Source organism: Oncorhynchus keta, chromosome 8 (assembly GCF_023373465.1).
Source record: "Oncorhynchus keta strain PuntledgeMale-10-30-2019 chromosome 8, Oket_V2, whole genome shotgun sequence".
NCBI classification, from domain to species: Eukaryota; Metazoa; Chordata; class Actinopteri; order Salmoniformes; family Salmonidae; genus Oncorhynchus; species Oncorhynchus keta.
The window spans coordinates 40,007,887-40,021,516 of NC_068428.1; the positions used below are offsets into that span (position 1 = coordinate 40,007,887).

Here is a 13,630-nt window from a genome sequence, read left to right on the forward strand (position 1 = left end):
TTTTCACCTCTGCCATGAATCCCTCCAGACTGAAGCCGACTGACCGACTGTTGTTCCCAAACGGCCGTGGCCCAGGCGAGATGAGGTACGATCAGATGATCAGCGTGATGAGGTACGCTATCTTAGAGCGATCCGAGGGGAAGGGCGAAGGCTGCAGCTCCATGATGAAGAAACTCTGAGCGAGAAACGCCTGTCAATTCCCCGACTCTGCATCAAAGCGCTCCGAGGGAGGTAAGCGGGGTTCCCGGGAAACCGGGGTGACAGCGCTAGTACCAGCCGGGTTACTGAGGGACTGGGAGGTTACTATCGTGGTAGGCTGCCTAGTAGACAACCCACAGACTTGCTCCTGCAAAGTGTCCAATGCTTGTTCGTGACGTTCCGCCACGGCCTCGAACCTTTCCAGCAGATCGCAAAGCAACTCCTCGTGCCTACCAGTGGTGGCTCCTTGGGAGGCAGAAAACATTTTGGAATTGTAAACAAACTGAGCATTCTAGTTAGTGTAAGTTCAAAGTTCAAAGTCCTAAGTTGATTGGCCTAATAAATAGATAGGAACTTCTTGTCAAGCTCTCCCTAAAAACATCAAAGTCTAGGTGGTAAACTTCCATTTCCAAATAGTCCTTTCCTTGTTTCCCTCCATTTTGTGCCTACTGAAAGCCTTCCACCAATGATAAATTGCTTCTATTAGTTGTTTAACTTTAAATTCTCAACCAGAGGCCACACTGGTGTTCCTGTGACTCTCTGCCTATATACCACAGAGACAGAGCCAGTCCACTCAATACTTGTTATGCTACCACAGCTGAGACTACTGTTTGTATAGGACGATATTGCTTCCGCAAGTTCTCTCCAGAAGCCTGAACAGTGGTTCCCTGACTCTGTGAACTCCCACCAGGACAGAGCAGCCTGGCCCATTCAACGCCCGCTATCCCGTAAGAGCTCCATGGAGGTTTGGGTCCTGAGGGCTAAAGGGCTGGTGGGCCTGGAGGGCTGGATGGCGGTGGAGAGGGGGATGTACTTCATAAGAGCTCCGTGGAGACCAGTGTTTACTCTCTCTCTCTGTCTCTCTCTCTGTCTCTCTCTCTGTCTCTCTCTCTCTCTATGGCTCTATCTCTCTCTCTGTCTCTCTCTGTCTCTCTCTATCTCTCTCTCTCTCTCTCTCTCTCTCTCTCTGTCTGTCTCTCGCGCTCTCTCTCTCTCTCGCACTCTCTCTCTTTCTCTCTCTCTCTCTCTCTCTATCCCTCTCTCTCTCTATCCCTCTTTCTCTCTCTCTATCCCTCTTTCTCTCTCTCTATCCCTCTCTCTCTCGCTATTTTTCTTTCTTCTTACATTAGTAAGTAATGACCACATTCAGTTAACTGTTTGGCCAGAGTCTTTCTCCAGGGTGCGTCCAGGTTGGGCCCAATGCCCACTGTTTTTTACCCCATGTTCTTTTCAGATTAGTAATGTTATTTTTCGGATGAATGCTACATTTGACTACACAATGTTGTTTAGGTTGTCATTGCTGCAACAATGTTATCTTTCTGTTGATCCTGGTGTTCTTGTCTTAGCTAGAAACATCGGACTCCATCAGCACTTATCGCCTTGTCTGACATTTATGAGAAATATGACTCCCAACCCCCTCTGTCTATTAGTAGGTCTACTCTACACCCTGGCTGGTTGGAACAAGGCTTTAAACACCACCTCATTCCTTCCATTCAGCATCTAGTAGTCTACTTCCCTGTGTCTTCTCTGCCCTCCATCTGATCATGTACACAGCGTGCGTGTCACAAAGTACTGGGTTTCAGTATATTCACCTTTTCTCAAGTTCAGGTTGGTGGCAGCAGAAGGGGAGTGGTGACAGTTAGTTTGGCTCACCGGGAGCATCAGGGATCTCAGGTTACTGCCCTGTGGATTCATCAGGCCACACAAACACCTGCTCCTGTCCTTTAAGACCAGCTGTAGACAGCCTTCTGCTGTATAGAGGGAAAGAGAGAGAGGGAGAGAGGGAGGGAGAGAGCGTGAGAGGGGAGGAGGGAGGGAGGGAGGAGGGAGTGAGAGTGAGAGAGAGGGAGAGAAGAGAGGGAGGGGGAGAGGGAGAGAGAGGGGAGGGAGGGAGTGAGGGAGAGAGAGAGAGAGAGAGAGGGAGGAGAGAGGGGGAGGGAGAGAGAGAGAGAGAGAGAGGGGGTGAGGAAGAGGAGAGAGAGGGAGAGAGGAGAGAGAGGGAGGAGAGGAGAGAGAGGGAGAGGAGAGAGGAGGAGGAGAGAGAGAGGGAGAGGGGAGGGAGAGAGGGAGCGAGAGGGGAGAGGGAGAGAGAGAGAGAGAGAGAGAGAGAGAGAGAGAGGAGAGGGAGGGAGGGAGGAGCGTGAGGAGGAGAGAGAGATGTGTGTGAGAGAGAGGAGAGAGAGGGAGAGGAGAGGGGGAGACAGGAGGGGGAGAGGAGGGAGAGAGAGCATGAGAGAGGGGGGAGAGAGTGAAGGAAGAGAGAGAGGGAGGAGGGAGAAAGAGCGTGAGAGTGAGAGAGACAAGAGAGGGGAGAGAGGAGGAGGGAGGGAGTGTGAGAGAGAGAGAGGAGAGAGGGGGAGAGAAAGTGAGGAGAGAGAGAGAGAGAGGAGAGAGACAGAGGGTGAGGGAGAGAGAGAGGGGGGGGGGGAGAGAGGGGAAGGAGGGAGAGAGAGAGAGGAGAGGGGGAGGGGGGGAGGAGAGAGTGAGAGAGGGGAGAGAGAGTGAGGAGAGGGGAGAGAGAGGGAGGGAGAGGGAGGAGGGAGGGAAGGGGGAGAGAGGTGGAGAGGGGGGGAGAGAAGTGAGAGAGACAAAGGGAGGGGGGAGAAAGAGAGAGAGAGAGAGAGAGAGGGAGACTGAGTGTGAGCGTGAGAGGGGGGAGAAAGTGAGGGGGAGAGAGAGAGAGAGAGAGAGGGAGGGAGGAGAGGAGGGGGGAGGGAGAGGGGAGAGGAGAGAGAGAGAGGAGGAGGGAGGGGAGGGAGGGAGAGGGAGGGAGGAGAGGGGAGGGAGGGAGGAGAGGAGGGAGAGGGGAGGGAGAGGGGAGGAGAGAGAGAGAGAGAGAGAGGGGGGTGAGGGAGAGGGAGAGGGGGAGGGAGAGGGAGAGGAGAGGGGGAGGAGAGAGGGAGGGAGAGAGAGCGAGAGAGAGGGGGGTAGAGGGAGGGAGGGAGAAAGAGCGTGAGAGAGGGGGGCGGGAGAGAAAGTGAGAGAGACAAAGAGAGAGAGAGAGAGGGAGGGAGGGAGAAAGATTCCTTGATTCCTGGGACCACCCATATGTAAAATGTGTGTAAGTCGCTTTGGATAAAAGTGTCTGCTAAATGACATTTATTACTATTATAATAAGACTGGGACACTGTTGTGACTACTGCCAGGTTTCAGTGACATATGGTGTGAAAGGGGTAACGGGGGAGGGGGGCAAGGTCGAGCTGCTGCTCCATCACTCATACAGTAGACCTCCAGAGCCATGTAGATCAGAGGTGTCAAACATACTGGGCCCAATCTGGCCCACGAGGGTATCCAATCTGGCTCACGGGTAGTTTGGAGTAAAAAAAAATATAGAGAGAGATATTTTACCGTGAGGCAATATAACAAATGTTAGTGCGGCCCACCGGACCTTGTTGAAAACTGAATGCTAAATTAGTTTGACAGTCCTGCTATAGATAGACTGTGATACCGCTCTTTAGCTGTCTAGCAGATAGTTGCAGCAGATCTGGGTGCAAATACCATTTGAAATCATTTCAAATGCATTTTCTGGCCTTGATTGATCTTGCCTGGTGCAATGGAGCAAATAGAAAAGCTGCAAAAGTGCAACCCCCACCCATCTGCCCCTCCCAGGCAGACTAAAGCAAACGCTCAACGTATCTGAAGGATTTTGTAACCTGGTCTACAGCCTTCTTTCGCTGTCCAAGTTTTGATTCCAACGGTTCATTACTGTAGAAACTGTCGTCTTGGTCATCACGCAGTTACAAGATAATCACACTACTAAATCACTACTAAAGTGGGAGTCAACAGTTGAGTCATACTTTTATGAAAGTATAGTGAAAGTATGGTGAATTCAACTTCATTTGCGCTTCTTTCGTGTGTCCCGTTCACAGCGCGCAGCGGAGGGAAAGTGTACAGACACATGACACAGTCCTCCCTAGGCTACTAAAATGTTGCAGTCTGGGTTCGGTTTTTAAAGCTACTTAAATACAATACATTTTGTGTGCACCATACAGCATTCTTGCATTCAACCGCACCGGTTCCATGCAGTGCAAAAACCTATTTTAAGTTTTAAATGTCACAACAACCTATAGCTACGTTTTTGTTATCTGGAGTTATTCAATCTTTTTTTAATATTATTTACATCTGCAAGCGTAGCAGCAAAGGCTGGACGAATGTAATTTATCTCTTCTTTACTTGATCTCTTCTGTTTTAATTTGTTAAAATACTATATACAGCATCCTATGTACGTAAATTGACATTATAGAGGGACATATGTTTTTTTCTAATTAAACAGTGGGCCAGTTTTGGCCAGTTGTATGAACCTTTTTGTGTATAAACAAACATAATAGTATACAGTGCCTTCAGGAAGTATTCAGACCCCTTGACTTTCCCCACATGTTGATACATTACAGCCTTATTCTAAAATGGATCAAATGTTTTTTCCCCCTAATTAAGCTGCACACATAATGACATCACAATACCCCATAATGACATCACAATACCCCATAATGACATCACAATACCCCATAATGACATCACAATACCCCATAATGACAAAGCAAAAACAGGTGCATCCTGTTTCCGTTTATCCTCTGGACTGGAGTCCATCTGTGGTAAATTAAATTTATTGGACATGATTTGGAAAGGCACACACCTGTCTATATAAGGTCCCACAGTTGACAGTGCATGTCAGAGCAAAAACCAAGCCATGAGGTCGAAGGAATTGTCCGTAGAGCTCCGAGAGGATCGTGTCGAGGCACAGATGTGGGTAAGGGTACCAAAATATTTCTGCAGCATTGAAGGTCCCCAAAAACACAGTGGCCTCCATCATTCTTAAATGGAATAAGTTTGGAACCACCAAGACTCTTCCTAGAGCTGGCCGCCCAGCCAAACTGAGCAATCGGGGGAGAAGGGCCTTGGTCAGGGAGGTGACCAAAAACCCGATGGTCACTCTGACAGAGCTCTAGAGTTCCTCTGTGGAGATGAGAGAAACTTCCAAAAGGGCAACCATCTCTGCAGCACTCCAACAATCAGGTCTTTATAGTAGAGTGGCCAGACGGAAGCCACTCCTCATTTAAAGGCACATGACAGCCCCCTTGGAGTTTGCCAAAAGGCACCTATAGGACTCTCAGACCAAGAGAAACAAGATTCTCTGTTCTGATGAAACCAAGATTGAACTCTTTGGCCTGAATGCCAAGCGTCACGTCTGGAGGAAACCTGGCACCATCCCTACGGTGAAGCATGCTGGTGGCAGCATCATCATGTTTTTCAGCGTCAGGGACTTGGAGACTAGTCAGGATCGAGGCAAAGATGAACGGAGCAAAGTACAGAGAGATCCTTGATGAAAACCTGTTCAAGAGTTCTCAGGACCTCAGACTGGGGTGAAGGTTCACCTTCCAACAGGACATCAACCCTAAGTACACAGCCTAGGCAACACAGGAGTGGCCTCGGGACAAGTCTCTGAATGTCCTTGAGTGGCCCAGCCAGAGCCCGGACTTAAACCTGACCGAACATCTCTGGAGAGACCTGAAAATAGTTGTGCAGCAACGCTCCCCATCCAACCTGACAGAGCTTGAGAGGATCTGCAGAGAATATTGGGAGAAACTCCCCAAATACAGCAGGTGTGCCAAGCTTGTAGCATCATACCCAGGAAGACTTGAGGCTGTAATTGCTGCCAAATGTGCTTCAACAAAGTACTGAGTAAAGGGTCTGAATACTTATGTAAATGTTATATTTCAGTTTTTTATTTTTAATGAATTAGCAAACACCTGTAAAAAACTGTTTTTACTTTGTCATTATGGAGTATTGTGTGTAGACTGATGAGGGGAAAAAAAGTGGAATCAATTTTAGAATAAGGCTGTAATGTAACAAAATGTGGAGAAAGTCAAGGGGTCTGAAAACTTTTCGAAGGCACTGTATCTGTGGCCCGCAAATGAGTTGTGTTTTTTTCTCTCGATTTGGCCCTTACACTGATTGAGTTTGACACTCCTTTCCTACATAGTGCACAACCTATGGGCCCTGGTCAAAAGTAATGGGCTAGTCATTCAGAAGGAATTGCTGGCAGGACTGGAGTGCCTTGGCCCGGACTCTGGGCCAGCATCATTGTTTTCTGCCTGTAATCCACTGAGAGGGAGAGAGAGGGCTGTGCTGTAGGTTAATTAAGACATCAAACTTGCTTCCGTAGAGTTCTCGGGCCAAGTCTGTCGAGCCCCTGGTGGGCCCCCTCTGGACATTTCACCCGAGGGGAAATCACTCAGACCTCAAGCCTCTGTTATGGAGAGTAACAGTAAAGTATATTACAGTCAATTCTGGATTACTATGACCAATATTCTCATGTTTATAATGGAATTGTTATGGCTTTTTTTTGTGGGGAAAATCATATTATTCCCATGCTATTGCATCATGTTGTTGGTGTGAAACTAAGCATCAGTTGTGGTGAGGAGAGCACAGGGATTCTATTAAATGACTCATAAGTAATTATGTGGTTGAGAGGGTCAACAGACATAGGCTGTGTTTCAGGTGCTATCCTATATGGGATCAGAGGTGCAGGGTTTAAGGTATAAGCTGTTGTAATTGGTGGGAACTGATACCAGACAGGATTACCTCATCAGGTAGATGAGATGAGAGGCAGTGTGACTCCAACACAACGCTGCTACACTGGCCTGGGTTGGTAGCTCCAGCTGTGTGAGGAGGGCTGGATCCAATGAATTATTGCCGCTCGAATAGAGCCAGAGAGACAGAACCATAGCAACCCTCGGCTCCGATTAATGTGAGACGTGATCTGGCAGGAGAGACTGTGAGAGAGAGAGAGAGCGAGAGAGAGAGCGAGAGAGAGAGCGAGAGAGAGAGAGCGAGAGAGAGAGAGAGAGAGAACGAGAGAAAGAGAGAGAGAGATGGAGGCCCGTCAGTAAAAATGTCAGAGACACAAATCAATATCTGTGGCCTGTGTGGGAGTTGCCAAGGAAAACAGAAAGAGAGAGATGGAGTGATTGTAGGATCTTCTACTTCCGCAATAAAACCAGGGTCACTAGGAACTAAACGGAAGCGAGATCCCAAAACGGAGAGGGATTACCTGAATTTGTCAATTCAAAAATGCTTGTTCTTGTTTGCCGTTGCAAAATGTTTTGCTACAGTGTCGGTGTGCACTCATGGATCTGACCCAGGTCTCCTTGAATCAGTTAGATAACGGAACTGGGGGGCGGCTTTTTGATGCTGTTTTTGATGCAACTACCGATGGGTTATCCTTTCCAATACTTTCTAAACGCTTTCCACTGATATGATTATATATACTGATAAAACGTCTGATTCCATGAATTATTCTATACTTGTTCTTACGATCCTCTCATACATAAATCTTGCATGGTTCTGCTCAGCATAATGACCCTCCAGCACTTGATGCGTTTTGCAATGGTGGAGAAACCAGCTCGGTCTCATAGACTAGACGTAACATAGTAAATGTAAATCCAGGACACTCAAATTAGTATGATATGTTACGTTTGGTATGGTTACATAAGACAGAATTTTACTTAAAACCTCTACAGGATCGGTGGGTCCCCTGCGGTAAGGTTGAGCTAACGTAGGCAAATGCGATTAGCATGAGGTTGTAAGTAACACATTTTTTTCCCAGGACATAAACATATCTGATTTTGGTAGAAAGCTTAAATTCTTGTTCATCTAACTGCACTGTCCAATTTACAGTAACTACTACAGTGAAATAATACCATGCTATTGTTTGAAGAGTGCACAGTTTTGAACTTGAAAAGTTATTAATGAACCAATTAGGCACATTTGGGCAGTCTTGATACAACATTTTGAACAGAAATGCAATGGTTCATTGGATCAGTATAAAACATTGCGCATACACTGCTGCCATCTAGTGGCCAAAATGTAAATTGCACCTGGGCTAGAATAATACATTATGTTCTTTCTCTTGCATTTCAAAGATGATGGTACAAAAAATAAATAAAAAACAGTTGTTTTTTTCTTTGTATTATCTTTTACCAGGTCTAATGTGTTATATTCTCCTACTTTCCTTTGACATTTCCACCAACTTCAAAGTGTTTCCTTTCAAATGGAAACACAGAATATGCATATCCTTGCTTCAGGTCCTGAACTACAGGCAGTTAGATTTGAGTATGTCATTTTAGTCACCAATTTATTTTTTAAAGGTGTGAATTGTCTCTTACATACTGACCATACCGCTCACGTTGCATGCGCAAGCGTTGCAAAATAAATGTACACATACATGTTATTCAGTCATTGCACCCACACTGCTCGCGCGCGCCAACGAGCATCTGCGTGCCAAGCGCTAAAATAGAAGTCAGTTCTATTTGTGACGCTGAACGCGGTGCAAGTCCTGCCTCTCCTATCTCCTCTTTAATTTATAGAAGCAGATACCGACGTGCCATCTCCTCATTGGTTATACCCACGTGGGTGATTGAAAGATGAACTGAGGTCGGTCGGTCGTGGTAATACACCAATGAAAGTTAGATGCCAATTGCCATATAAAGTCTAAAGAAGAAAAGCCTGGAAGGAGGAGAGATGACTAGAAAGGATTTGGTTGAACGTTTTATGTGTGGATTAATTGTCGGAGTAGAGGACCTTGTGCATTTCAGGTAAAATATCAACTCAACGTTTATATCCCAGGACAGATTAGCTAGCAACAGCAAGCTAGCTAAATAGGACAAATTGGCTAGCTACTACAAGCTATCTAAATAGGACAAACTAGCTAGCTGTAACAGCTCTCTTCTATCTCCTCCTCTGACGAAGAGGTAGAACAAGGATCGGACCAAAATGCAGCGTGATGATGATTCATGATATTATTTTAATGAAGGAAAAAAACAATACAAGCGGAAACTACAAAATAATGAAAAGTGAAAAACCGAAACAGCCCTATCTGGTGCAAACACAAAGACAGGAACAATCACCCACGAAACACTCACAGAATATGGCTGCCTAAATATGGTTCCCAATCAGAGACAACGATAATCACCTGACTCTGATTGAGAACTGCCTCAGGCAGCCATAGACTATGTAGACACCCCACAAAACCCCTAAGACAAAAACACACCACAATAACCCATGTCACACCCTGGCCTGACCAAATAAATAAAGAAAACACAAAATACTAAGACCAAGGCGTGACACTAGCTACTGCAAGCTAGCTAAATAGGACAATTTAGCTCGCTACTACAAGCTAGCTAAATGGGACAAACTAGCTAGCTACTGCAAGCTAGCTAAATAGGACAAATTAGCTAGCTACTGCAAGCTAGCTAAATAGGACAAATTAGCTAGCTACTGCAAGCTAGCTAAATTGCCATAAATGTTTAATGCTTTTCTACCTGTTCCCAAATTAACATACTTTGTTCAGAGTTTGTTTTGATATTTCAACCTGCTTATCATGATCGCGTTTGGTGTGGGGGGGACACAATTCATTTGCGCACGATGGCGGTTTGGGCATGGTGTTAGGTGTTCCACTGAGACGGGTGACCTATTTTAAACCCAATATCAAGTGTCTGGCTTTCTCTCATAGTCTCCTTTTCTGATGAGAAAGAGCTGGGCTGATAAAAGTATAAAAGCTAGCAGGCATGATAGTATGACAGTATGACATGACAGTATAGCAAGTACAGCTGAGCAGAAAACAAACTAAAAGAGAGTACAATTAGCTGTTTTGCTTGTGTTGTTATTCTCTAAAGTGAAGAGAGGCCTTGTTAGACTACAGGTAAGGAAATGCTTCACCCTCGTTTGCTTGCATTTAGGCAATAGTGTTGTTCAGAATCTTAATACTGTCTCCTCTCCTCTCCTCTCCCCTCCCCTTCTCTCCTATCATGTCCTCTTCTCCCCTGAAAGGATGACGAGGTGGTGCTGCAGAGTGTCGCCACCATCCAGAAGGAGAATCGCAAGTTTTGTCTGTCCGTGGAGGGACTCGGAAATCGACTATGCTTCCTAGAACCTACATCTGAAGCTAAGGTGAGTGGAGTGTCTCTCAGTGCTTGGTATGGACTGGTTTTGACGGCATTTAAGTACTTTCAGACTCTCTTTGATTATTTCCGGTGTTAATAAGCATTCATACAAAAAGATTGACACCTTAGAGGCAAAATAGTCTCATGTGAATCTCAAAGACATATTTTGAGTCTGACTCCACACCATATTCCTGCTTGGTAAATGGCTATGATAACCCCAAACAGGTACATACTGCTTTAGAATGTCAATCAGCAACAGACACTATTTTATAGAGTTCTAATCTAACGGACCGACCATTTACATTGAGAATAGTTGTTTGTTGGAAATCTGATTCTGATTCTATTCTCTGAAGTGTGTTATGTTAATGGTTCTAGAATCCTGTGACACAGCACCATGACAACAGCAACATTCTCTGAACCCACTGAACTTCTCAAGCTGTCCATCAGCTAGTTCAGGAGATGGGAATAAGGAAGTTAAAAAACATTAGCCTGGTTCCCGCTCTGTTTGTGAGGTATAGCCAATGAGTTAGCTATAGAGCACAAACTGATCTTGCACCAGGCTAAAACTACATTACATCATGAACGTCGTATCTTTCTTCAGAAATGAGCATGATAAGAGGTTTTCGGGAATTGGAATATAGATCCACTCATCACAGAACATTGACTTAAAATGGAATAGCTGTTCTAGTCAGTCTTTTTCTATGGTATTCATTACATCTTGTACATACAGCACATATAGCACATACAGTACATACAGCACACAGTACATATAGTACACACAGCACACAGTATATACAGCACATATAGTACATACAGTACATACAGCACACAGTACATATAGTACACACAGCACACAGTATATACAGCACATGTAGTACATACAGTACATACAGCACAAACAGTACATACAGCACACAGTATATACAGCACATACAGTACATACAGTACATACAGTACACACAGTACATACAGCACACAGTATATACAGCACATACAGTACATACAGCACAAACAATACATACAGTACATACAGTACATACAGTACACAGTACATACAGTACATACAGTACATACAGCACACAGTACATACAGCACACAGTACATACAGTACATACAGCACACAGTACATACAGTACCTAGAGTACATACAGTACATACATTGTTACAGCACATACAGCACACAGTACATACAGCACACAGTAGACAGCACGAACATCACATACAGCACATACAGTACATATAGCACACAGTACATACAGCACATACAGTACATACAGCACATACAGTACACACAGCACATACAGTACACAGTACATACAGCACACAGTAGACAGCACAAACATCACATACAGTACATATAGCACACAGTACATACAGCACATACAGTACATACAGCACATACAGTACACACAGCACATACAGTACACACAGCACATACAGTACACCATACATACAGCACACAGTAGACAGCACAAACATCACATACAGCACATACAGTACATATAGCACATAGAGTACATACAGCACACATAACATACAATACATACAGCACATACAGCACACATAACATACAATACATACAGTACATACAATACATACAGCACACATAACACACAGTGCACACAGTACATACAGCACACAGTACATACAACACACAGTACATACAGCACATACAGTACACAGTACATACAGTACACAGTACATACAGCACACATCATCAAGACAGCACAACAGTGGTACATCACATACAGCCTACAGGGAGGAGGTGATAGTGTGGTGTCAGAAAATAACCTCACACTCAAGCACAAAACTAAGGAGATGATTGTGGACTTCAGCACACATAACATCCACATCGATGGAACAGGGTACTAGTTTTAAGTACACACAGAATTACATACAGCACAGCAGTCAGGACATTCGGCTTGTCACCAAAAGCACATACAGATACATACAGTATCACCGCCACATACATAATTACTGCACAACGCATCACCGGGGGCAAACTTTCCCACCATTTGCATTTAACATCAACCACAACTGCCTGTTCACCCGCTATCATCCAAGGCAGTACAGGTGCATCAAACTGACCGAAATTAAAACAGCTTCTATCTCAAATCAACTGTTGCCACCACCAGTGAGCCAACACACTGTCATTTTCCAGCCATTTTAATAATGGGAATTGTGGGAATTATGTATATCACTAGCCACTTTAAACAATGCTACCTTATATAATGTTACTGACTCACAGACATCTCATATGCATATGTATATACTGTACTCTACATCATCGACTGCATCATGTGATGTATCACTAGCCACTTTAATATGCCACTTTGACTTTGTCTACACACTCATCCTGTATATACTGGATACCATCTACTGTATGCTGCTCTGTACCATCACTCATTCATATATCCTTATGTACATATTTTATCCCCTTACACTGTATAAGACAGTAGTTTTGGAATTGTTAGTTAGATTACTTGTTGGTTATCACTGCATTGTCGGAACTAGAAGCACAAGCATTTCGCTACACTCGCATTTAACATCTGCTAACCATGTGTATGTGACAAATAAAATTTGATTTGATTTGATTTGACAGTAGACAGCACAAACATCACATACAGCACATACAGTACATATAGCACATAGAGTACATACAGCACACATAACACACCGTACATACAGTACACACAGTACATACAGCACACAGTACATACAGCACATACAGTACATACAGTACACACATACATAATTATACATGGAAACTTTCCCAATTTGCATTTAACTCACAATGACTCGATCAAGGCTCCGGTTTCACTGAAAATTAAGTTCTTAAAAATGCCTGAGATGCATTTTCTCACAATTATTGTGTGTATTCAGAGATATTACTGCAGATGAACTGACTCACAGACAGTGAAAGGCTGCAGTCAGTGATGATATAGAAATATGTGACTCACCACCTGGATTCGGTATGTAGCAACCTTTGAATGTCTGATTTTAACGTCGGATAAAAGTTGTAGATTCACTTTTGAGAAAACCTTTTTTTCAATGTTTTGGTGTGACTATTGGAGAGACATTGTACACCCATTCAGCATGTTAATACAAACGCAGTTGAGCAGGTAGATCACACCGGATATGATTACACTGATTACAGTCCCTCTCTCTACGATTACACTGATTACAGTCCCTCTCTCTACGATTACACTGATTACAGTCCCTCTCTCTACGATTACACTGATTACAGTCCCTCTCTCTACGATTACACTGATTACAGTCCCTCTCTCTACGATTACACTGATTACAGTCCCTCTCTCTACGATTACACTGATTACAGTCCCTCTCTCTATGATTACACTGATTACAGTCCCTCTCTCTACGATTACACTGATTACAGTCCCTCTCTCTACGATTACACTGATTACAGTCCCTCTATCTACGATTACACTGATTACAGTCCCTCTCTCTACGATTACACTGATTACAGTCCC

General features: G+C 44.4%; 1 protein-coding gene across 1 annotated transcript in view; it reads left to right on the plus strand.

The window, feature by feature from the left end:
* Positions 1–13,630, plus strand: part of LOC118387158 (ryanodine receptor 3-like) — a 308,396-nt gene that overhangs the window by 27,921 nt on the left and 266,845 nt on the right. The window contains exon 2 of the mRNA XM_052523336.1: positions 10,027–10,146. Within this exon, the coding sequence (XP_052379296.1) occupies positions 10,027–10,146 (120 nt within the window). The remainder of the gene's footprint in view (positions 1–10,026; positions 10,147–13,630) is intronic.